The following is a 27410-nucleotide window of genomic DNA, read 5'->3' on the forward strand; positions in this document are numbered from 1 at the left end:
ACATTAATAATAAATTTCAAAAAGAGTACATATTTTAAATAAGATATTTAATGTACCAAGACCTGAATATTATAAATATATATTAAAACTAGGACCTCGGAATCTGCAGCCTCATAAGCTATCTATTATTTACAAATGTGACAAACAAATTTAGTAGTGTAGTACATTTATAGATCACAAATTTATGATCATGTATTTTAATTGACGACAAATATTATCAATATTTAATGTATAAGATGCCTAGCGATTTGAATACTATAGGTAAATATTAGAATACTTTAGCAAATAAACTAGTACCAGTTTCACGTTTAGTTTACGGCCAATCCAGATATGTAATATAAGGTATGATTTGTATTGTAAATATCGATATAATTATTAACTGAGCCGTTTTTATATCAGTAGTGTTATATAGCATGTAAATCAGTGGCGCCATCATGTTAAATAAATACTGTACCTGAAACCAAGTTACTTTATAAAATTACAATTATTTTTTTATTATTTACTGTTATTATTCAAGAGTAAAGGAAATATCGCGTCAAAAAAGCATTCATAACACAGTTGCTATTTTCCAAAACATAATAATTTCATAAATTGAAAGTATTGATCTTACAATGATCGTTGTCTATGGTAGGTTAATCTCACTTATAACAGCACTACGTTATCGTCCACTGTACACTTGTACAGTTTCTCGCTGTCGTTTTAAGATTAGTCCTTATCTGTGGGGGAGAAAAAAAGCACGAAACGGCTGTAAAAGATGATTGGTGTAGTTTTTTGATTTATTTCAAATTAATTTAAAAACGAAAGTACCAATTCGAAATAGTGTCAAAGGTAAAACGAAACTGAAATTTTATATATTTTACAGTTCTTTTTTATTGGAAATTACAAGGTTCAGCTGAAGTCTCAGTGCTAACATTTCATTTTGTACGTAATAGAAAGGTGCGTGTTATGTAACCTTGAATCACGGGATTTCAGTATTGATTATTCATCTCTATTTATTAGAAGAAAGTTTTATAAAAGGTAGGTACGTGCTTTATATTACAAAACAGATGTAACAACTTTACCAATTGCAGCAAGTTTAGTCATAAATGGCACGTACCGTATCGGCGTGTAGTTCATATTGATAAAGATGATAAATATTTTTTGTTAATAAACAATAAAAATGTTAATAATTCCTCAATGATAACAAACTTCATTAATTTTTTTTATAGTGACTTTACCTTACATAACCTTGAAATTTCTGATGAGCAACTGGTTTTAAGTTATTACAAAATCATTATTAGACAAGTTATTCTAGTATTCGTTTTCACATTTTGGTCTTTATTAAGGCCTTTCGAATTAAGATATAATCAAATTTTATTACTTTAATAGGTTTTCACTTTCTATGCATGGTTATTTTATATGTATCACTGGATTTTTTGTATTGTGTAATATTGATATGGACTGTGTTGTACAAGAATACACCGTATGCTTACAGACAGCTGTTATTAATATTATTAATGTTAAAAGTACATTCCTTTATTGATAATTTGTCACAATAGGTTCCACAAAAAAGAAAATTTCAAATTGAGAACATAAATTATTTGCTCATAATATTAACCAAATTTACTTAAGTATGATTAACACTTTCTTCGGTGATATTATTTAAATTCCGAAGCAAAGGCCAAAACATAAAATACCTTGTCAGTGTGCCAGTTACGTTGACATTGTGATTGTGACAGTAACCTACTTTTCTCGGTTATTCAAAGTGTTATCTTCTATTTTTTATAAAGTTATCTGTCTTATTATTGTCTGTAAAGTCTATAACAACAATTAATGCAAATACTCAAATAATGTTTGGTTTCTTTTAAAAATATATATTTAAATTTATTGATCTAGTATCACAATGTATTTTTTTTGGCCAAAATAAATTTTCAAAACTAGTATATTTTACTTTTTTAAATGTAAGAACATATTTCTAATACTATCTAGAGTATTTATGTATTGTACTATATATTATAAGTATATAATGCAACAAATATTTTGAAATACTGTTACTTACTTCAAACATATGTTACTGTTACTTGAAATTTCGTACATTCTGTATAAATATTGATTATTTTCTATTAATTGTTAGCGTAGCTACTTTGTTACTTTTGATACTTTACAAAAAAAGTGAAATAGTTCAAGTGTTTATTACCAATAAAAAAGCGACATAATAATCCAAAAATACTTAAAATGTTGCTTTTTATTATCATATGAATATAATTTTGATTTATTGTAAGCAAAAAGTTTGTAACAAATTATTTAATTACAGAATAAATTTAAAAACAAAAAACAAACATGCATCGTGCAAGAGTAATACTTCAGGCGTCAAATAAAATAGGCAATTCAGAGAGATTTGCATCATGGCTTCTCAACAAACCACAGGTTAGTGAATTTCAATATAAGTAATATTATTATCTGCATCCCAGTCGCACAGTACACTCAATGTACCTACATCATGTGTTTCATTATACTAATATTACAGAATCATTGATCTAGGTAGTACCAATAGACATTTTTGTAGTGTTAGACACTATTTAGTAAAAATTTAAACAGAACTGATGAAACTTCGTATTACAGGATTTTGCATAAGACAGAGAAATAACTAACAACAATAAAACAATTTGGTTAACATTACTTGTGTTAAAATTGTTTTATAAGATAAACATATGTACTTGGTTTTATTTGAGCAGTTGATTAAACTGTCTATAATGCAATGCTATATGCTCGATAATGATCATTGAAATGAAACCTTTGCTGTTTAAAAACACGATTTTTTATAAAAAATATTTAACATTCTCTTCAAGAATAATAATAACTGATCCCAAAAATTATTTCAATGTATCTTAAACAACGATTGAATGAGACCAAAAACTCTAAATTTTCATTTATCATCGTTATATATTGGTTTATTGGTTTATCAGTAGGCGGCAGAGCAAATAGGCCACTTGAGGGTAAGTGGTCACTACTGCCCATAGATGATGGCGCTGTTAGTAATATTAACCATTCCTTACATCACCAATGCGCCACCAACATTGGGAACTAAGATGTTATGTCCCTTGTGTCTGTAGGTACACTGGTTCGCTTACGCTTCAATCTAGAACACAACAATACTGAGTACTGTTGCTTGGCAGTAGAATATCTGATGAGTGGGTGGTACCTACCCAGACGGACTTGTATCAAGCCCTACCACTCAGAAAAAAATAATATCAAGTGGTCAGCCTTCCATACGATTTTAACAAAATTAAATAATATAATTTTCAAATTAAGATATTGCAATTGGGATAATGAATGGTATTTAGTTATGGTATTTATATGTGCACTGTTTCATACGTTCAGTGTGGTCTTCAACTCCAACACTATAAAGCCTAATTATTAACTACACATGTAGTTATATTATATTATAATTCTAATATATATTCAGACAAAATGACGACAAATGTACCAAAATCGTGTTTTATTCAGAGTATTAGAGAGCACAGTGTATTTGTTACTAGTTCCGACATCCTATTAATTATTCCGAGTAAATATGTTATCAAATGCGAGACGAGCCTCTCTACATTGATAAACTTATCCGTAATAAATAATGACTTATCAATAATATGTGTAAATAATAATTATATAAATTGTACGTTTGATCTGTGTGTTCATTATTATATTTTAATTAAAACCTAAACACACACATATACACTGTGTTTCTTTAAAAAGTAAGAATGCATTCACCTCGGAATGTTGGAGAAACGTGCTTTAAACATTACATATAAAATTTGATTAATGATAATTCGTCCTTGATCTTAACACGTCTCACTTTAACGTTAATGTATTATTTTATATATAAGAGTGCGGAGAAGACTCAGTGGTTAGAAAACGTAAACAATTATAGCCCAAAGTTGTGGGTTCAGACCCGGGCAAGCACCACTGAATTTTCACATGTTACATTTGTGTTCGGGATGAGTTACACGCATATCATCACCAACCAGCGGTGCGGTGGAATAAACTCATTTGGCTCTGCTGTGGGACCTATGGACTGTTACTTTATTTAATTTTTAATTAAATTATTATATTTATTATAGTATCGATTTTTTAATTATCATTTAGGTTAATAACTTATTAATTTCTTAAAAAGGCTGCAGCCATGACAGTCCAGGCCAATCGACTGAAGAGTTCTACGGCGGCGGAACCTTTCCTCAACGGATCGAGCTCAGCTTACGTCGAGACTATGTACAACGCCTGGTTGACGGACCCCAACTCCGTACACGCTGTGAGTATAAAAAACGCCCATTTATCCAGTGACTATTTTACTGAGCTGAAGATCTCGAGTATCTAAATTCGATTCGAAGTCTTTCGTTTTTCTTAAGAAATAATCTGTAAACATTTGTTAATTGATGTTTCCGGTCGAGTTGAAATGTCGTCCTATTGAAATATATAAGTGATTTAATATTCAAAATATTATAGTTAGGAGGCCGCCCTCAAGTTAATGAGATGTACCTACGTGGTTGCATTCTAATCTCGTATGAACCGCGGGACAGAGGTAGTATATCGATTCTTGTTATAACAAAGATAAGATTAAAACAATTGTCGCGTTTTTGACAGTGTGACATCAGTCAACGATAAGACTATGTAATGTATTATGTCTAGGAATTGAGACTTTTCATCAATAGTATATGCCGCGGTGTCGTTTTATCTACATCTGATTCAATTATATTTCATTTCTAGACGTAATTTTTGGGTAATATATTTTGGAATAATATAAAGATACCAACCGCTTAAATTCTGTTAAGTGGATTAAATGTTAGCCTTAATAGCAACCCGGAGTTACGTAATGACACTTGTTTCCTACGCACTGTATATATGTCAAATGAACGGCAACATATTAGTAAAGTTGAATATTAAGTACGGTTCTTGGTATGTAAATGTCGTCCAACGTCAATAATATTTTAGCAGAAGGAGATATGTATGTCATCCGAGATATCGGTACGATACAAGTGTCCGCTGGCAATGCAAGGCTTAGAGAAATCACAGCGCGATGATGGATTCGTGTCTCTTGGCCGTTCGCTTATCTCTTTGTTATGATAAATGCGTAGAACATTATTATTACACTATCGATTACGTTATTACAATCTACTTTGAAATTTGAATGTGATTTACGTTATGAGTTATGACTTACCGCGAATTAGATTTAAATACTAAATTTAGATAACGATTAATCGCACGTATACCGCGTTAGGTCGCCCAGTATATGTAACGGATCAGAAGGTCGTAGATTCAAATGCGGGCAAGTATACCGAAAGAGAGTTTGTCTTGTGCTGAGTTCTATAATGCATTTTGTTCGCGAGTATCTGAATCATGTACATCATCCGCGGCAGTATTGTTTATAACTTTGTATATAAATAAAATTAAATCTAGCGTTTAAAAACATTATCAGATAAGATAAGACGTATTACACACAACTAAATTATATTATAGACGATTGCAATCGTGGAGTTTGTGTTCTTTGGTGTATTATTTATTATTTATTTTATTTAAAATTACATACGAAATTAAATTAATTATAAAATTATTATATTTTTGCTAGCGTTGGAAAACCTAAATTTAGATTTGTAATAAACGCTAACAAAATCTGTCTACAGAACATTATCATTAATCAAACATTTTTAATACTTTTTAAATCAGTTATAAGTGACTTAGAAAGTATGATTTCAATTTTTTCTTAATATACATGTGAAAAGGAATAACTTCCGAGTCTCCTGTCGATTCTTCCTGGTTCCTGGTGATGTCTAAATTCAAAGCCAATAAGAGCCTTATTGAATAAATTATACCTATCTTTGATAGCCATTTACCTTTCCATGACGTCATTTAAAATGTATTTAAGCATTTATTACTTTTCCTTCCTATAAGTGCGAGTAGCGTTTCAATATCAACGTTGTTCCAAATAAAGTGCAGATTTTTCATGTTAATTGTCAAATAATATACAAAGTAAATCGTAAATGGTTAGATGTCGCCGTGACCACCAAGGCCTTCACGTGAAATTTCCACGCAAGGTCAATTTTGCTCGCGAGATCTAACTCGATCCGTTTAGCGCTCGGAATTACACAAATCCGCTCCGTGATCGGTTTTTTCTGGTTAAACTGTTTGCTTACTGATATTTGTGAATACATTTGATCAAGTCGGACGTGAAGTTTTTATTACGATTGCAACAGTTACCGTTTGTTAAGTTAGTTAGTTCAATAGATGATTTGAATATTCAGCATATTTCAAGCGTCAATTAACAAGATATTAATTATAAAGCTGACGCTGTATTTTGATGACATTGAAAACCGGCAAACTCAGAATACATATGCACAGTATACTTAACTTTATTACGTATATCAACTACAGCTTAATCCAATGGTAAAGATATAAAGATAAAAGAATCTTAGATTTATATATTCCATGCGATCCGCTAACAGCTCGGCTATACTATGCACTACAAGTAGTTCTTGATCAATACGGCACGTTGCAAGCCCGTCCGGTGAGGTACCACCCGCTCACCAGATATATTATGTATCCGCTTCTGTGAGGGATGAGTGAGCTAGTGTAATTAAAGGCACAAGGGACATAACATATCGGTTTCCAATTTTTGTGGCGCATTGGCGATGTAAAGAATGGTTAATATTTTTTAGAGCGCCCTTGTCTTGTAGGTCGCGGTGACAAATGACTACACTCCGCTTACTATGGGTTATTATAGATCTCGATGATGTCATCTCACTTCAAGGTCAAAGTTGTTTATTTGTCTTTACTCCTGCCGTAGGTGTAACATATTTTCGCATATTTATCCCATAATCTATACACGTCTCATGAAATTTTAATCCCATCAAAAACATAAAAATGAGAGCCAAGTCCAATATTATGATATATACCTTGGTTGTTGACTTCAACGACATAAGAAGTGAGATCTAAATGGGTGCCAAGTTCAATGGAAATTTATTTATAACTATTATAAATGGTTCGTGTAATATTACACACGGTGCTGCTCGCCAGTTCTGTTACTTGAACTTGGCTGACGCGCTACCGCGTGTCTAGATAATAATTGAAACTCGAGTGAACGTATCTGAATTTTAATCTGCTTAATTGGTGTATATAGACAGAACTGAATGGAAATCTTTAGAGGAGACCTTTGTCGAAAGACAAGCGGTAGGAGATTAACGACCTTGAGGTCTATTTATAGGCATATTAAAAAAAATGTTCTAATTATTTGTATACACAATACAGCAATAAAGGCTTTATTATTCTTATTTTTTTAATTGCTGTATATAATTTATATCGTGCTCGACGGAGAAGGAAAACTGTAGCACTATACGACGCATATTTATATAATGTTCTGATCGATTTCGAACGCGGCGACGACTCTCAACGGAGTACAGCCAACTGCACTATATCGACCGGAGACAATTCAGACGCTAGACTAATAACTTTATGGGCTTTCCAATGCATGGAAATATCCACTCTTGTCTCATTACACTGACGATTTTGTGACCGAAAAATTCAATAGTTTATAGTTTGACCGCGGACCTCGGGGTCTGCCTTATGAGATAGCCACTAAACGCTGCAAGGGTATTGATTTTTGATACGATGACACTATTACGTACAATTTGCTAGAACGTTCTGTTACAAGTGCGCGGTACAACTATCGCGCGCCTCTGCTCACTGCATGTATAAGATCGAAGACGCGATTGTTACGTACGATTTCATGATTAACTTTATCATCAGACTTCGCACTCTCATTTCTCGCGGTTAAAGGCGAAAAGATAAAAGTTGAGGTCACTTGCTGTAATTGGGATTCTACGTGTCTTTATATTGAAAAGTCAGTATTTTTAGTATTGATATTATATATTTGACTCGATTGTGTTATAGCTGTTTCACGCGAGAGTGATGTACGCGTGAAGTTGTATTTTACACGGCAGCCGGTTGAAGTAAAGTTGTTTTACAGAGATATGTTAAGATATATTCTTAGAAAGTGACTGACGATTAGAGTTGTCGAAATCAAAGACGAAACGAATCTCACACATAGATAGCTCTTAGTGATATGCTCGATGAATACACCACGTCCGTTGTTGTTGTAGTCGTGGGACGCATTCTTCCGCAATGCGACTAACGGCGCCCAGCCCGGCGTTGCCTACACGCCTCCGCCAAACCTGGCGCCCTATTCTAAGAACGAAGTGCCGCTGACGTCGCTCGTCCCGGCGTCCGGCGGCATGCCCTCCATCGCAGCCGGTAAGTGTCTCGCTAAATGTCACGCGCCTATCTACAGTACGCTAATTGATCTACCTTGTTATCTATGTTACTCCATTCGACACTTTATACAAATTCGAATTCAATTATGTTTTTTCACTTTTATTAAAAATTGTTAAGAATTGAACTATTGTTGGTTCCGTATATATTTTTTTTATTTCAAAAGAACACGAAAAGCGTCACAGTTCATGTATTGATTTTATTAAATTCTTATACAGTACTCTTGAACCAAGCGTACCCGAAGCCGCAGTGCGACAAAATATATTTAGCCATTTACGCTTTTCGACGTTGTTGTCTTATCTGGTACGACATATGTATGTGTGACTCAACATTGATACGACATTATTACGGTTTGTTTATTTAAAAAAAATACGTCATACCGCAGTTATTAGTATTACTTTACACATAGTTCGTCTACCGTATCGCGCTAGAATATAAAAATAGTGTTTTTTTAAATAAACTTATCACAAATTAGAATAATGTTATGACCTTAAAAGCTATATATATAAAGTTTTGACGGCCTCCGTGGTCGAGTAGTGGGTACACCGGCTTTCATGGGTACGCTACTCTGAGGTCCCGGGTTCGATTCCCCGCCGAGTCGATGTAGAAAAAGGTCATTAATTTTCTATGTTGTCTTGGGTCTGGGTATTTATAACACAAGTGCTTTAGCTACTTACATCGGGATCAGAGTAATGTATGTGATGTTGTCCAATATTTATATTTATAGTACAGCGGTCAAATATACTGAGGATAAATTTATTGTTAAAAATGTTTCTAATTTATATTGTTTCGTTATAAATAATATTAACGATTTTCCTTGAACATAAAGCATTCAAAAACAAGTCCAGTGAGCAATCTGCGTCTGGGACTGCACCGGTTCTTTGATTTTCATTGACCTGTTTATGAGTCATTTGAACTATCACATAAAAAATATACATTTACCAAGAGGAAATCCTTCATATTATTTTGATTACAATGACGAATAATTGTATTATAATGCTCCTTTATGAACTGTGTCTCCACAGACCAAAAATAATGAAGTTTTTTTTCAATACAACACAAGATCTATAGCGCTACAATTGTATAAGATATGCTATGTATAACAGGCTCCCCCATCAATGAAAAGATCATCGACGATCACCTCGCTGTCCAGGCCATCATCAGGAGTTACCAGGTGAACACTTTTCCAATTGACCATTCACGTTTTTTATTGTTTGCAAATGTCTTTTACGTGATGTCCTCTATAGTCCCCCCTACTATTATCACTTGACATGGTGTTTGAGAAACATATTATATAGAATTCAGAGCCAAAAGAATAATGAGGTCATGTACCATTTTATATTGACAATGGTTATTGCTCTCGTTGTATCCTCATCGTAATTAAGTTAGTTAATGACTGTGCGTTTGTTGTGTGCCCCTTATAAACGACTAAGTTTTGATTTGTATCAGTAAAGAAAATGGGTGATACAGTTATTTAATTGATTTGATAATTATTTTGCAACTGCACGTAGTCTTGGCACCGGGAACACGCTCGTTGTAACCTTTAACGCTGTTATTACTCTATTTACACACTCTTGACACTCATTTTACCAGGAACAAAGTAAATAAGCTTGTATGTAGTTAATAAATAATATGGATATAATGTTATGTAATACTGGAACAATGTCAAGGAAACAATATAGATGAATGTATAAAATGCGATCAGCAATTTAGTGACGACGAGTTGAGTTAACTCGTGAAGCGACATTACCACACTTATCTGCCAGAAGCCGTTCCTCGATTCCCGACCTACGGCCGCGGACGAAACTCGTTCAAAGCAGTCGGTCAAACGTATCGCAGTCCCGACAGTTTCGATCAGACGTGTCGGAGCTAGCGGATAAGTGTGGCGAGTGTGGGCTCGGCGAGTGGGCGTGGGCTAACGAGAGGTGGTGGGGGGTGCGTGGCAGGCTCGCGGGCACCTGGCGGCGGACGTGGACCCGCTGGGCATCAAGTCGGCCAACCTACCCGAACTGGGCATGCGGGCGCCGCGCTCCGAGCTCATCATGAGGAAATATTTCAATTTCGGTACGAGGGTCGCCGACTGTATTGTAACGATCACGATTGTTCATGGCGTAGCAGTTATTGATGTCTGCGTTGGCGTGACTAAATCTAGGAAACTCTCCAGGTCCCATCTCGGGCGCCACTTTTATGAATCTTTAAATCTTAGCTTATTTTGTTTGAGTACATCGTAGCGGTAGTGAGGTCGATGAAATTAGTCTTCCCATAGAATCTTACTTGTAGTTACGCCAACCGTTTGCCACACAACAATAGCGTTACACGCATCTCATCAGCTCAGCTCAGCGCTTACACTGCAGAACGTCATTAACAGTATTCAGATGTAATTTGATTATCTTGTTTGCATAATATGATTTCGATGTACATTGCAGTGCCTCTTGCTTATTAAAATCCGTTCAGTTAAGTGTTCGTAAACTGTATTTAGCATGTGATAAACATCGCAGCACAGTTTAAAATTTGATTTGCAGTAGAACGATAGTTCAGCAAGCTTTGAACAAATTAACAAAATTAATATTTTTATGTTATAGAAGTTCTATTAACTGACTAATTCGACCGATCTTAAAATAAATCGCTAGTCTCAATATTTGTATCCCTCATGTAATGAAAATACGAACGTTTTTTAATATTTTATTTAGCTTACTGGTCTTGGGGGGGGTTTTATCTGGTGGCTTCTATGTATATTATTTTCTAAGTATTGTATTACAGGTATAATGTATAATGTTTATGTTTTTTTTCAGCTTTATTTAGTATGAAATTAAAATTAACGCAGTTAACGTGCCCATGTTGAAAAAGTAATGCTCAGATGGTTCATGATAGGGATGTTTAAATTTAACTTTGAATATAAGTTATTAATATGCAGGGCGTAGACTTCACGATAAGGAATCAATTTAAAACCCCTACAATAGTAATGCTTCTTTCGATATCGAAACGGCAGTACGTTAGCTCAACATATAAAACGTGTAATACAAAGTACCGTGGTCACACGGAGCAACAGAACGCGAGAAGGAAAAGAGAGAAGTTAAAGTTTGGGGCTCCGTCCCCCAGCAGCGGGCCGGCGGGGGAGGGGCGGCAGCGAGCCCTCCCCTCCCCTCCCCTCCCCCGCTTCCGGCGTCCCGGTCCGTGCGTCCGGCCGGGCTGACCGTTACGTTTGCGTGTAGTCGCGCGGGCACCTGGTGGCGCGGCTCGACCCGCTCGGCATCAGCACGGGCGACCCGGCGTCCAGCGGCGACTGGCACGGCGACTGGCACGGCGGGCTGCGCGCCTTCGCCAGCGAGGCGGTCATTAGGCAGCACGTGCGGTTCGGTATGCGGCCTCGTATTCGCCTCCCGCTGGGCTCTGGTATCGCTGTGCACTCCGACCACACTTGGCATGTTGTTTTTGTACTTAGAAATACCGTATTCAAATCTATCGGAGGACAGCAGATGGCCGGCGGATCGCCTGACCGTTCGGTGGTCTCCGATACGTAGACACTCGTACTAAAATACTGAGTGTTTCCTTACGCCGTTATCGCTTCGCGGCCGACATGTTCTAAAATGATACGCCCCTTGTGCCGGTATTTACGGTAATATAAGCCGGATACAGTAACATAAAGTATTGATATTTGGGGGGTAAATACTCAGACGAGTTTACACAGAGCCCACCCACTCTCTGTATAACTAGACTTGTCCGTACAACGAATGCTAAGTGGTTGGATTGTTTTTGTATGATTTTATTTTATATATTTACACAATTGCACTTGGGTTGGGGAATTTTCGGTTTTGCAATTATGCTCACAGATCCTTTGATTTCACTTATAAATAAAATGCCGTCGTTTTTTGAAACGATACGAAAGTGCGATTGTTTGGTTGTAGTGGGTTTAGTGTGACGCTTTGGCAGCGGGCGCGGGTCGCGGGTCGCGGTCGGCCGCACGGTACGAAGTGTATTAATTGTTAATTATTCGGTGTTGGCTAATTATTCCCTCTTTGGATGCGGATGTGGATATCTTGAGAATTATAGATATAATTAATTATTGGATCGTATTTCACTTGGCATTATATGAGCTTGTGTACTTGGTGTCTTATTCGTTTGTTATCTTTCCACATTTGGTTCTCGTATGGCAATCTACCAAGACATTTTGCGCCGCGCAAATTGTCCATAACTATACATAAAAAAATATAAATATATGCCTAAGAGTTGCAATGTGCTAGTTATGATACAAATATTATTAAACGACAATATAAAATATATATTTTCAATGTCGTATAAATTTTAACTTTAATATTTAACTACCTGTTCTATCAACAGTACTGTTAAGGCTGGTTAAATTATACATAACTTTTTTTTTTTGCTCCAAACATAAATAACCATTGCTTAAACTAAAACTTGTCAAATTATTTTTCAAAAATCGACACCCGGTCTAGAAATTAGTTATTAACATTCATATCTACAATGAGAGTTCAATGGTAACTTTGAGACTAGCTTTTTGATGTTCGGTCTTTATACTAAAATATATTTTTTCTTGTGTGGCTCTGTCTTCGCTTTATAATCTGTAATATTAATTCAACAGACGAGAAGAGTCTTATACTCGTAAACCATATGCCGTCAGCGATCATATTCCTTTACTAGAATGTTTCTGTTCGATCGATTACATAATGTGAGAACTGCTTCTGTGTAATATACTCAGGTAATATTAAAATGATTTCATTTACAAATGATACACGAGATGAGGAAAAGTGTGTATGATATTACTTATCTTTTAGAAGATCGCTGTCAGAAGTCTAAGACGTGAAATATTTACATAACATGTGATCTAGGTACAGAAATGACTGCGCTGCAATCATGCCTAGGGAAGTAGGTACATTTATATACAATTACTGAGGTTAGTTAATTGTTTAATGGTATGTGTGTGTGATGATGAGTTATTTATACATAACTCGATTATGATCGTATTAGAGGAACAGTAGAGGGATTCTGTAAGAATGAAATCGAATCTCACCGTTGAAAACGAGCGTGAAACGTCAGAATGATACACGAGACATTGACTATAATTATTATACAATTTATTCGATACACGTTTTTAAATTGTCAATATATCACGAGTCGGATAAGAGATCAATTCATACTGCAGTTCCTTAGTGTCTCCGTCTTGGGCAAAGGACGTATCTCTAGAAGGCTTCGAGTTCATTCCACTTGGTTCGAAGCTGCATTCTTTGATTAAGATTCATGTGCCACTGGTATCTCGGCTGTTCCGGTGTTTGTATCAATAAATGTATTACGGTAATCGTAAACTACTGGAGTATTATAGGAATTGGAATTACGGATATAGAATATAAACAAGGTGACACTTGTAAATATGCACAATTGTCTATGTGTTGTAAAATCAAGTAAAAATACATTTTTATATAAATATGTATTCGTTAATTCCCACTTCGGGTTTATTGTAAACAGTAGAAATAACGTATTTATTGCTATCTCGTTATCGGAACTTATCAATTTCACTGCAAGTGAGTGAAGTAAAAATATGGATGTGGCATATCTTATTTAACGAGGTAATAATAACCCGACGGCGTTTTGATTTTAACTCAGTATATATATATATATATATATCTCTCGTGCTCAATCGTTTCTGTTTAGTTACTGCGCTATATGAATAGTAGGTATGTCATATAACATAAAACATAGCGGATCAAGTATATCAAGTATATAGACAAGTGTATCGAGTATAGTATCGATTGAATGGTTTCACTTCACAGATTAATTATAATATATAGGCACACGTGTATTCCAATGGTTAGTGCCTTTTCGTAGTTGGGTTTCAGTTTTTTTTAACTGCGTACGGTTACATGTTTCATAATATGATGTATATTAGCACTCGTAGTACTCGGTAGACTTTGTATTTGCACAAATCGTTGCAATATTGTTGTGTTATAAAATTTTTAGATATCGTACATAATAATTTACACATTTAGTTTCTAAGTATCCGATTGGATGTATTACAAAGTAGATGGATGTTTAGACTATAGTTTTATAGACATAGGAAGAAGGACTCCATTTTCAGTCATAGTTATGTTTTATTATTATGTAATATATGCTATGTATATTTATATAATGTCATTTTTGGTTTATTCTTACTTTCTGCTTCTTATCTATGATTTTAAAATAACTACCTAACCGAGCGTTAAGCAGTTCTTTTTTGGCATACTTTCTTAACAAATTAAAAACTAAAAACAGATCCGAGGACACCATATAGCGAAACTCGACCCGTTGGAAATAGCAAACTACAAATTGGCCGGTAAAAATCCTCGGGAGGTCATTCACAACAGCTACAGGTTCGGTAAGGAGACCGCTCACCCTGGCCGCTCGACGTAGCCGAATGGGTAGTTATGGCGCCGTAGTAAAACGAAATCAGCTCCGAGATAAAATTGAAAATATAAGATAATATTTTACATTTTATTTGCATTTTTTATCATATTATATTATGTTCGTTACTTACGAGACTACGCCATAACTACAGCCGAAGTGTCGCTCAGCACCAGCGCTCGGCCCCGCGCCCCTCCCGCCCCTCCCGCCTGCACGCTCCCGCCGTCCCGACACGCCCCACCGTTGATTACGCGCACGCCGCCTGCGGTACACCCGAGCTACATGTGCATGCCCATATATTATGTATTATTGATATGTAAACACTCGTGTATCGTATATTTATATCCACTGCACTCATACATTGTTGGAGTTAAAGAAAAGATTGAGGTGACCCTGAGTGATAATTTTACATCACCGATCCTGGATCGCAGCCAATAGCATATTTCGACACGCATCGTACATCGGTACCGTAGGCATAAAAAGCATCTAATTTGGCCGATGTGATGTACGGTAAACATAATACGTGTTCATATTTCATCATGATATATTTATTATTATTGATTGGAAATCGTTAACCACGGCTTGGTATGGAATGGTTTGGGATGGTTCGATAGGAACATTGTGTAGATACACGGTCTCTGGATGTGTAGGATCGCGGTCGATTTCACGCCATTGAATGTAAGATGCTAGTAAAGGGATATGATGTTACCATCGCAGTTTGCTTTTTGTGTGCTTATCCTTGTATGTAGATTAATTTTTCATTTTAATTTGTACTTTCTTGAAAAATTGTTTTTTAATTGGTGATATTTCTTGCCTATGAGTTATATTTCCAATTGCTATTCGAACATTCGTATTCTTACAAAACACTTATTTTTTTAGATGAAGCCGATATGGATAGGGTGTTCAAGTTACCCTCCACCACATTTATTGGTGAAAAGGAGAAAGCATTACCCCTCAGGTGAATACTATAACATTCTTATTTCATACTTGAGTAGCTGATACACCGGTGGTACCGTTGGTAGGGATTTGTGCAAGCCCGCCCGAGTACCACCTGCTTATAACATGTCCTATCAAACAATAATAATTAGTGCCGATAGAAGAAGCGGTTTTAACTGATTACATTATATATTATATAGTTGTCGCGTATTCACTGTATTGTCGACACTTCAGAAGTAAGTTATCAGTAAAGTAGCGTTACTTGTTATCCAATGCTTCAGCGTTATTTTTAAAATTAACCTTAGTTTTTTTGTTTTCAACATTATTATAGACCTTGAATAACTAAGCGGCGACGACCATTGTATTCCAATTACGAAATTTCTTAATGTATTTTCAAATTAACATTTTTATTTTTTTAGAGAGATTCTGAATCGTCTCGAGGAGGCGTACTGCAACAACATCGGTATAGAGTTCATGTTCATCAATTCTCTGGAACAATGTAACTGGATCAGGCAGCGGATGGAACCCCCCAACGTGACCAAGATGAGCCCCGACCAGAAGAGATTGATCCTGGCCCGTCTCACGAGATCCACCGGGTGAGAACAACTAATGTTATATGCCAACTAGTAATTTAAATTATATTACCTGGTAGGAGGGCTCTGTGCAAGCCCGCCTGGATAGGAACCATCGACTCGTCATAGAATATTCTGCCGCCGAGCAACAGTACTCAGTAGTGTCGGGCTTCGGCTGGACGGACGAGTGAGCTCGCGCGGCGCGCCCGTTGCCCAGGTCTGTGTCGCATTGGTTATATCAGAAAAATTGAAACGGCGCGAGTGTTTATGGGCAGTGGTGGCCACTTACCATAAGGTCATGCTGATGACGACGACATAAAAGATAAGAAGCAGTAGTGACCCACAGCTCCGCAGCAACCTCTTCTCCTTACGGGGGAATGTTTTAAGCTTATGCCACTGTGCCGCTTCACAGCAAATTCTTCGATAAATGTCTGGCTCACGATCTTCACCCTGACATAGATGCATATATGAATAAAAAAAAGTATTAAAGTACTCGAAAACTCACTGGGCTAATCTAGATTTGAACGCGTCGTTTAAGATCCACTTATCCTATCAAGTGGCCATCGTGACTCGTATTTAAAATGATATTTCTAATAATAATCATTACACATTTAACAAGTGTCAGTTCAAATATAAGTTTAAATAATATAAAGGGAAGTACTTGAATTGTAAGTAAAAATAGATGATGCTTTTGTACCGGTATCCAAGTTGAAAGTAATCTTATCTGATACAATACACTGTCGCGGTGATAATGAAGTTTTATTGCCGTCAAGGAAATAAAACTCTGATTGATGACGCCCAGCTTATCCGAGTCGATCCCACCTTCGCGCTCAGATTTAAAGTGTGATAACAAAGCAATATTTATCCTTAAAAATTAAATTCACTCTTTGTAAAGTGCCATACCACAAGTAAACAGAGTACTCAGCTAATAATAATCTTATATAATATAGCGTAGGCCAATATTTGTCCCAGTAATTATGGGAAGATAGCAGCACATAGAACATCGGTTATGGTCTCATTTTGAAGAGCTCCAGCCGTAGATGTGCTGAAAAATGAAGAGTATTCTTCATTGCAAATTACTAAATTGTTGCGATTTAGCAAATATTCCATATTAAAGACCGGAAAAAAGTTACTGGCCGGTTAGAGAGCGGTGCTACGGCTGTATAAGAAAAAAATGGAAAACGTAAACAAAATTGAAGGAAATTGTTATTGACAAACTCCAATTCGAACTGAATTAATGTACACTATTAGACATTGAATTTCATTTAAGAAAGGTTTCATCACTTTGGCCTCAAGGTGATTGACTTGCAGTTTACAATGAAAATCCTAAAACGAAAATCCTAAAACTCTTTTGAATAAACGCGACGTTTCGCGGTAGATTAACCAGTATTTATTTGTAGCCATACTTATTTTGTAACTTTATATACGCAAAGTATGTTTTGTAATATTTGCTTTTTGCGCCGATTAATTATTATAAATTGTAATGTTTGAAGGTTAAATACTGAATAAAAAATATTATCAATGTTTATAACGTGCTCAGGGAACGAGAGTCGGAGTTGTTATCGTCCTTATTTTATGTTTATTAATTTTCATACTTATATAAATTGGACATTAAGTAAATAGAACTACAATATTTTATTAAATAATATAATTTGAATATATTATTCAATAAAATATCGTCGATTTTTAAATTCTCGATAGATTTGAGAACTTCCTTGCAAAGAAATGGTCGTCGGAGAAGCGGTTCGGCTTGGAGGGCTGCGAGATCTTGATTCCTGCCATGAAACAAGTCATCGACACGTCCACGCGACTCGGCGTGGAGTCCATCATCATGGGCATGCCGCACAGAGGTGGGCACGACACCATACTATTATATTGGCTTTATTATTATATCGGTGGAACACAGAGACGAGCCAGAGGTAACCCCGCCGCCCCGCAGGTCGCCTGAACGTGCTGGCCAACGTGTGCCGCAAGCCGCTGCACCAGCTGTTCACGCAGTTCGCCGGCCTGGAGGCGGAGGATGACGTGAGCATGTAGCCTGTAGAGTGCCGTGTGTGTCTGTGTGTGTCTGTGTGTCCGAGCTCACGCCGTCCGCTCGCAGGGCTCCGGCGACGTCAAGTACCACCTGGGCACCTACATCGAGCGCCTCAACCGCGTCACCAACAAGAACATCCGCCTGGCCGTCTGCGCCAACCCGTCGCACCTGGAGGCCGTGGACCCCGTGGTGCAGGGCAAGACCCGCGCCGAGCAGTTCTACCGCGGGGACAACGAGGGCAAGAAGGTCATGTCCATCCTGCTGCACGGCGACGCCGCCTTCGCGGGCCAGGGCGTGGTGTTCGAGACCATGCACCTGTCGGACCTGCCGGCCTACACTACGCACGGCACGGTGCACATCGTGGTCAACAACCAGATCGGCTTCACCACGGACCCGCGCCACAGCCGCTCGTCCGCCTACTGCACGGACGTGGCGCGCGTGGTCAACGCGCCCATCTTCCACGTCAACGGCGACAGCCCCGAGGCCGTCATGCACGTCTGCAACGTGGCCGCCGAGTGGCGCGCCACCTTCCACAAGGACGTGGTCATCGACATCGTCAGCTATCGCCGCAACGGCCACAACGAGGTGGACGAGCCCATGTTCACGCAGCCGCTCATGTACCAGAAGATCCGCAAGACCAAGCCCGTGCTGGAGATCTACGCCGACCGCCTGATCGCCGAGGGCGTGGTCACCGCCGAGGAGGTCAAGGACGTCAAGGACAAGTACGAGAAGATCTGCGAGGACGCCTACAACCAGGCCAAGCAGGAGACGCACATCAAGTACAAGGACTGGCTCGACTCGCCCTGGTCCGGCTTCTTCGAGGGCAAGGACCCGCTCAAGGTAGTCACTGTGCGGTCGCTGGTTATGATTGGAACCATCAGATGCAGATATATTATATGCGATTTACCCCCAGATGTCCCCCACCGGCGTGGTCGAGGAGACGCTGGTCCACATCGGCAAGCGTTTCTCGTCGCCACCTCCAAATGCGGCCGAGTTCGAGATCCACAAAGGTTTGCTGCGTATCCTCAAAGCTCGCATGGAAATGGTCGAGAACCGTACCGTAGACTGGGCTCTGGCTGAGGCCATGGCGTTCGGATCACTCCTAAAGGAGGGCATTCACGTCCGTCTGTCCGGAGAAGACGTAGAAAGAGGAACATTCTCACACAGGTAGGTTTCATTATTATTTTAATATATAATAAATACTAACTAACTAGTGGTAAGTGGGATACCACTAGCCATAGACATTATTAGGAAAATTAACTGTTCCTGGCACTCGTATTTGTTTAACATTGTCATATATAATTGTTTTGTGTTTTTTCCACAGGCATCACGTGCTCCACCACCAGAAGGTGGACAAGGCGACGTACTGTCCGCTGGCTCACCTGTACCCCGACCAGGCCCCCTACACTGTGTGCAACAGCTCGCTGTCGGAATACGGTACGTGTGCGTGCGTGCGTGCGTGCGTGCGGGTGAGTGTGTGCAAGGCCGCAGTACAGCGAGCGTGTTGCAGGCGTGCTGGGCTTCGAGGTGGGCTACTCGGTGACCAACCCCAACGCGCTGGTGCTGTGGGAGGCGCAGTTCGGCGACTTCAACAACGTGGCGCAGTGCATCATCGACCAGTTCATCTCCAGCGGGCAGGCCAAGTGGGTACGCCAGTCCGGCATCGTGCTGCTGCAGCCGCACGGCATGGAGGGCATGGTGAGTGAACACTCCTCCGCTTTCTAGCTACTGATGCGATGTTGGCCAAGCCTTAGATGTGTCTTCCGAAGAGCGGCTTAGGCTGACTGAATCTGACATCATGTATCATATTTAAAATAATGTTTTACTAAATCGTAATGTCCTTGTATCGTTGTGTTCCGGTTTGAAAGGTGAGCGAGTCAGTGTACCCACAGGCACAAGGGGCGTAACATCTTAGTTCCCAAGGCTGGTGGCGCATTGGTGATGTAAGGAATGGTTAATATTTCTTACAGCGCCATTGTCGATGGGCGGTGGTGACCACTTACCACCGGGTGGCCCATATGCTCGTCCTCCAACCTATACCACAAAAAATATATATATTATATGTTGCTTTTTTTTGGAAAAAAGTGAATAGTAAATTTTTAACGATTTCTGTAATGACACATCGTTTATTATTGGAGTAGGTAACATATTCGTTTTGCAATAAAAAATCCTGTTAATAATTAGCAAGTCTGATCAGCAATTTAAGATAATTAAGAAGAATTGCCTCCAGCTTCTGAAACGGTGAACAAATTCGAATGAACTAATTTATCTTAAATCGGAACGGCAACAGTCGTTCTAGTCGAGTGTAAGCCTTGCGTGTGCGCAGGGCCCCGAGCACTCGTCGGCGCGGCTGGAGCGCTTCCTGCAGATGAGCGCCGACGACCCCGACTACATGCCGCCCGAGAGCCCCGACTACGAGGGTACGTGACCGAGCCCCCCTCCCGCCGCGCCCCGCGCCCCGGCCGTGACCGAGTGTGACCGAGTGTGACCGAGTGTAACCGAGTGTAACCGAGTGTGTCCGCAGTGCGGCAGCTGCACGACTGCAACTGGGTGGTGGCCAACTGCTCGAATCCCGCGTCGCTGTTCCACATCCTGCGGCGCCAGATCGCGCTGCCCTTCCGCAAACCGCTCATCCTCATGACGCCCAAGTCGCTGCTGCGTCACCCGGAGTGCAAGTCGTCCTTCGACGACATGCGCGACGGAACCGCCTTCAAGAGGTACCTCCCGTGCTGAGACGAGTCGGGGTGAGGTCGAGAGAACCGATCGCGAGGAAATCTTGAGAATTTTTTTTATCACTTCGAATCGATTCAATTAATGCACGATAACGTAATTAAAAATAATATTGAAATTGCGTCTCAGTACCACTCGCACTCGCGTCTCTCAGATGTCGACCCCGCCCTGGCATTCGGCCGCGCGGTGTCGCAGTGAAGTGTCTGTCCCCAGGCTGATCCCCGAGGAGGGCCCGGCGGCCGACAACGCGGCCAACGTGCGCAAGGTGGCCTTCTGCTCCGGCCGGGTGTACTACGACCTGCTCAAGCAGCGCCGCGACCGCGGCCTCGAGAAGGACATCGCCGTCGTCAGGTGCGTCCGCCGCCGCCGCCGCCGCCTCCGCCTCCGCCTCCGCCTCCGCCTCCGCCTCCGCCTCCGCACTCATTCAACCCGTGTCCTGTGTTGCGACAGGTTGGAGCAGATCTCGCCGTTCCCGTACGACCTGATCAAGGCGGAGATCGCCAAGTACCCGAACGCGCAGCTGGTGTGGAGCCAGGAGGAGCACAAGAACATGGGCGCCTGGAGCTACGTGGAGCCCCGCTTCCGCACGCTGCTGCAGAACCAGAAGCAAATCAGGTTCGCCCCCCCCCCCTCACTCGCCCGCGAGGGTTTCGACATCGATACTCGATAGCAAATGCGTAACAAATTGATTATGTTATGGGTGGAGTAGCTCCCCAAGCGGCCGTGCCGACGGTACACTGGCCGGTAATTCCTGAGAATTTAATTCGGACCGGCAGTCTCAGCTTCATTGTCCGTGTATGAATATAATAGTGAAGCGTAATAGAGTTCGCTGAGCTGCGTTTAGCGGCACACGTTTATGATACTTTCGATACCGTCGCGATGGACCGACAAAGGGTACGATGTCTGGAACCCTTGATTATGATATGATCTATATTTTTGTTATTGAAAGTGAAATGTTTAGTCAACGTATCATTTATTTGGGGTAGATCAGCTTAAGAAAATATTTTAAGAAAAAAAAAAAGGAGATACGTTTTATAAAAACAATTGAAAATATTATATTTTATTTTGCTTAAATAAATTTTACTTCTTTAGAAAAATCGAGATTCGAAAAAAGATAGATAGATGGATAGAATAATGACATCTATTATTTTTTGTTTTTTTAGTTATTTTACAATAACAGTAAAACTTGTATGCTTATATTTTTTTATAGTTATGCAAGTGTGTAATGGCTGCACACTAAGCCAAGTGAAATGCCGCTTTAAGATATAAAGTTTCTTCTACAATTATAAATGCTACAAGCTTCATTTTTTTTTTACTATACAGCACGTATTTTGCACATTATTATAGTCTCACTAGGAGATAGAGAAATAAACGAACATTTTGGTATATGCATATGAAAACATAGCTTGCAGTTGACCGCGGTCACTCACTATCAAGTCACTCGCATGCCGTTTCCCTCTTCATGTATCCTCTAACCCTCGCACGCCGCTAACCGTCGAACCATAACGTCGGCCATTGGTTGCAGGCCTCAGTCGCGATCGCAATCGGTCGGTTGGCTTAGTCAGCTGCTCGGGCGCGCTGACGGCCCCCAAACCGAGCAACCACAAACTGAGACCGTCCCACGTACTATTAGGTGAGATTGGAATCCACCGAAACTAGTTCCCCCCCCCCCGAGGGTGGGCGGGGTGATAGACGAGGCTCACGCGTTCACATAACGTACGTGACTCCATGATGTGACTAAACAAATAAATAACTAAACCGAGTTGCAAACGCTGCCACTGAAAATTATCGGACGAAACGACTGGAGGCCGTCCATCGCCCCCTCCCCCGCCTCATCCCCCGCCCGCTCCGCTGATGTCGCTCTCCGTGTTCATCTCATGTATTTTGAACTCTCAACGCATTTTATTGCCCGTCAAATATATATCACCGGATATTCATCTCCTTCATGACAGCCCTCCCCCTCCGGAGTCCATTGCTCTCAGCTTGTGGTTAGTCCTCTCGTGCTTGCGCCCCCCCCCTCCCGTCGGCGGCAGGCTATGTGTGTGCGTGCGTGCGTGTGCGTGCGCGTCTGAGCGAGCGCGTGTTGCAGCTACAACGGGCGCGCCACGGCGGCGTCGCCGGCCACGGGCTCCAAGGCGGCGCACACCAAGGAGCTGCGCAACCTGCTCGACGAGTTCTGCGTGCTGTGAGGCCCCACCCGGAATCCATGAGCTTATATTTTTTTATTTTCGTCGTAAATGTCAGTATTTTAAAACAATTCTCTTTACCGTTAGTTAGAGCGCTTAGATAAATTCTAATTTATTTATTGATCGTAGGGTGGGCCGGTCGGTGGGCCCCGTTTATTTTTAACGTTACCTGTAGTGTTGTAAATAAATCCGAACGTTATTTGTAAAGAGTGCGCCCTGTCCTATCGATTCGGTCGTCGATGGCGGGTCGCGTCTCCGCGGTCCGAGACGACCCGATATTTATATATGGATAATTATAAATGATCGAGTAGCTCGAAGTATTCGAACACCTGCAGTAGCTTAGAGGTACCGGCACAGTCAAAAGATATTTAAATAGATATTATTCGAGGCCGTGGCGTAGTTTAGTCTCGTAGTTACCACATGTAAGGACTAACACCAAACCGACGTATCATCATACCGCGTAGAGGACTGTTCGCAGTTTAACTGTCGCTGATGTCTAATTTGTAATTCGATCCGAAGCTTTGTAAGTCGCGTGTATTATATGCACTATTGTTGTTAAAATAATTTTGATCTTATATTTTTGAACTCGCTCAGGGTTGAAGGGGGAAGCGTGATAGGGAATGAAGAATGTTGCGTGACAGGGACAGGTTTGGCAGGCAGCCTGGGCTATTTATTGCTACGTTAATTTGATCTAGTTACTTTACAATAAATATATATTCAGTAAACTTGAAGCCTTTTATTTATTTGAAACCACTTACCAGTCATAGTATCGTCAGCAATCAAACACAATATCACAGATACCTTTAACGTAGATAGGAGGATCTTTTATATACACTAGAAATAGAGAAGGACATAAAATGATCCTTGTGGAACACCCATTTTAGCATAGACCCAGAAAACTGTACTCCATTAATGACAACTTGTTGGACTCTGACTTAAGTTTAAAGCAATGAGATCAAGAGCTTTACTTTTAACGCCGTAATATTTCCAATTATATAAAAAAACGTTTCGTGCTCTACACAATCGAATGCTTTAGACAAACCGCAGAATACTCCAATAGTATTGTGATTTTTCCCAAGCATCGTAAATGTGTTTAAGAAGTGCTATTCCCGCATCTGTTGTCGAGCGACCTCTTGTAAAACCGAATTGCTCAAATTTCATTCAAAATTTCATTTCACTTCAAAAAATATTAATATTAGTATTTGTACCGAAATGGACGAGAAGTTGATTTAAAATATTTTTTTCGAATATTTTACTTAAAGATGGGAGCATTGAAATAGGCCTGTAATTACTGGGATCGCTTCTGTTTCCAGTCTTAAAAAGTGGTAAAACTTTACTACATTTTAACAAGTTAGGAAATGAACCCGGGTCTAAACTCCCGGGCCCCGGGCTCTAATGCCCTGTCCTACCCACTAAAAATCACTTCGAGTTCTATGAGTTCTACCGTGCCGCATAATGGTCGGACTATGGGAACGCTTGTGGCTTCCCATCGCGGCCCCGACAGCGGCAGCCGCCGTAAGGCGACTGAATACATGAACGCGTTCAACCTCTGTCTCCGTCCCGAACCGCGACGGACTCCCCCGAGTCCGCCACTGGAAGCCGGGCGTCAAGGGCTGACGCCCTGCGGCGGACGAGATGACTGGCTAAGCCGCTGACCACTGGTGTATAACCATACACCTCGAACGCTCATAACGAGCCGCCCCCTTCTTCCACTCTGCTGACCAGAGACGTACCAGGAGCGACCCCGTGGCATCCCTCCGCGTCAGTCTTAGCCGTGGCCGACGAGCAAGCTAAAGTACACCCCGTTGCCCAGGGTGCACCACGAGGAGGTGACTGACATGCACCCCAGGCATGAGGACCACCATAATTATATTTTTAATTAATTTGAATATTTTGATTTCTGTCAGTGAGTAATTTATTGTCCCGGTTTCGTCCCCTAAATACGGCTCTGAAAACATATTTTCTATACAATCTTTATGGTCGTAGAATTTTGTATTTTCTGTATAAGTCAACTATAGTACCCATTCATTATACTTTACCGCCAATAAGACTGTGTTGTTGAGTTTTGGTTTGAAGAGTGAATAAGACTGTGAAACTACCGGCTCAAGGGACAAAACATCGTAGTTCCCAAGGTAAGCGGACATGTTGCAAAAGTAAGGGATGGTTAATATTTCGTTCAGTGCCGATGTCTAAGGGCAGTGGTGACCACTTAACATCAGGTGGCCGCTTTTGGCAGCCTGCCTACCCATATAAATTAGATAGATTAGGTCCAGTGGTTAGAATCCATGATAGCAGGTTCATACCCGGGAATATTCGGGCATCACTAATTAATTTGTGTTTCATCGACCCGGAGGTTAAAATTAAATCTGTAATCATGCAACTTGTCAGGAAAAATAAAACACAAATTTTCTTCGATTGCTCCTTAAATACAGAACGCAGAGAGATTAGATTAGATTAAGGCATATAGTATTTATATATATATATGTAGTCTATAATACCTTAAAGGATGAACCCTAAGAAGACGGGACGCACACACAAGTGCGTAGCGCGCTTAAGAGACCAGAGAATGATGAAAAAGGCGATAGACATCTATCTAAAGGCAAGGGGGAGAAAATACTTTATGAAGTAAAACTTATCAAAGATTTTTTTAAATAGATTTCAAAGCACTTTTTTAGAGACGTTTAAATTGTCTTTTGTTTACGAAGCGAATGGACGGTATTGAACGAGGATAAAATTTAACTGCATTTATCATTATTTAGTCGAATATTTTACTATAGAACATAGTTTTATAACTAATAGGTAGCAGATTAATATTGTCCAAAACTATTCCACGTTTTGCTAATATTATATGTATTATCAAATAAGTTCAGTTATTTAAGAATGTTTGAAACCTATTGTAATATTTTGTTGGCTTTTAAAATGTCGACGTAAAAATTGCTAAAGTAATAGAGCGAATCTATTACCATCCCCAGATCTCAAAAATTACATAACACTAAATCTAGGATAATGGTAGTTATCAGTTTATTCTCCGGGGACGACGGCTTATAATTAATCTCGGCGGTAAATAAGAACATCAAATAGAGAAAAAAGGCAAAAGAGAAGAGCCTTGCGGTGGAACAAACCCATGCGGTCGCTATAGTTTATCAAATAACCTGACTAGAGACATGCACAACAGAAAAGTAAGTTCGAGACACTGACACGACACTGACACGACACTGAGACAGTCGAGCTTATCTTTTAATGGTCGGCAAAAAGTCAATATACCATTACACCAATATACCATTGATCATTGACCCTAGTTCTTAATATAAATCATTAGCACATTAAATCATTAATATATTTACTAATATATGTTATAATAAAAGGATATTTTTAAACGGCCTGAAAAAAATATGTTGTTTCTTCCGCACGATGTATGTACCTATTGCAAAAATTAGCATAAATTAGCAAAAATTAGCTCGATATTGAGTTAGGTAGTCATTATATTTAATTATAAATTCTGAAAGTCAGCTAGCATTGTTATTATTTGAATCTTCGCTCAAAGTTCAAAATCTTGTAATAATTTAAAAAAGTAAAGTAAGTAAAATTAAAAGATTCGATATCTGTCCGCGTCCTTTCCAGAGTGTTCGCTAGATAGAAGTTTAAAATATAATAAAAACCATTGTAACCGGGGAATTAAAAAATGTCCGTAACAGGGAGACATCCGTTACAGTGAAGTGTTCGTTACGAGAAGTGTTGGTGTTCTTTTTTGCAGTTGGAAAAATTGACTTGAAATAATTCCGATTTAATTAATGAATCAATCTAGCTTTCTTTCATTAAATTTTATAACGGAAACGGTTTCTACTTCCGGAATAATAATAATATTCTATAATTATGTGTCATGTCTTACAGAGTCCAGCCCCAGATCCGCATCTTCTTTCATTTAATATTATTAGCGCCTGTTGGAACACGATAAGTCTGTGTATTATTCGTGTACACAACGATAATGTAAAAATAACAAAGGATATTGTTTAGGAGTGACTGAACTTTCAGAGTTCGTGAATAGAATAAATCATTGAGGCCTTACTAAATAAACACAAAAAGATCGGCCTACATAACGAAAAATGCAATAGATCTTCGCCCTTGACGCGCCCGCGGCGAACCGCACACTTGGAGCACTTTCAAGATTCTTATCTTTCGCTAGTCTCATTTCAACACACAAAGCGTTCTCGGCATCTATTTATAAAAGACTAGGCGGACCACGCGAAAAGGTGCGAAGATTAAAGA

The 27410-nt window shown here is 39.6% G+C and overlaps 1 protein-coding gene across 7 annotated transcripts; it reads left to right on the forward strand.

The window, feature by feature from the left end:
- The first annotated feature begins 632 nt into the window (after nucleotides 1-632).
- On the forward strand, nucleotides 633-23869 carry LOC113393391 (2-oxoglutarate dehydrogenase complex component E1). Of its 7 annotated transcripts, none has more exons than XM_026630247.2 (20): nucleotides 633-828; nucleotides 2294-2406; nucleotides 4148-4282; nucleotides 8124-8274; nucleotides 9399-9466; nucleotides 10239-10356; nucleotides 15565-15643; nucleotides 16041-16217; nucleotides 17895-18043; nucleotides 18133-18218; nucleotides 18295-19068; nucleotides 19142-19395; nucleotides 19553-19665; nucleotides 19739-19926; nucleotides 20555-20648; nucleotides 20753-20945; nucleotides 21172-21309; nucleotides 21409-21573; nucleotides 22484-22591; nucleotides 23048-23869. In XM_026630247.2, exons 2-20 carry the CDS (start codon nucleotides 2320-2322, stop codon nucleotides 23145-23147), a joined length of 3177 nt encoding a protein of 1058 aa, XP_026486032.1. In that variant the 5' UTR covers nucleotides 633-828; nucleotides 2294-2319; the 3' UTR covers nucleotides 23148-23869. The 7 variants fall into 7 exon arrangements, with proteins under 7 accessions (XP_026486032.1, XP_026486030.1, XP_026486033.1 ...); XM_026630245.2 differs by lacking the exon at nucleotides 10239-10356 and adding an exon at nucleotides 11505-11649; XM_026630248.2 differs by lacking the exon at nucleotides 10239-10356 and adding an exon at nucleotides 14557-14659.
- The last annotated feature ends 3541 nt before the right edge of the window (nucleotides 23870-27410 follow it).

This window comes from Vanessa tameamea, chromosome 6, assembly GCF_037043105.1.
Source record: "Vanessa tameamea isolate UH-Manoa-2023 chromosome 6, ilVanTame1 primary haplotype, whole genome shotgun sequence".
Classification (NCBI taxonomy): Eukaryota; Metazoa; Arthropoda; class Insecta; order Lepidoptera; family Nymphalidae; genus Vanessa; species Vanessa tameamea.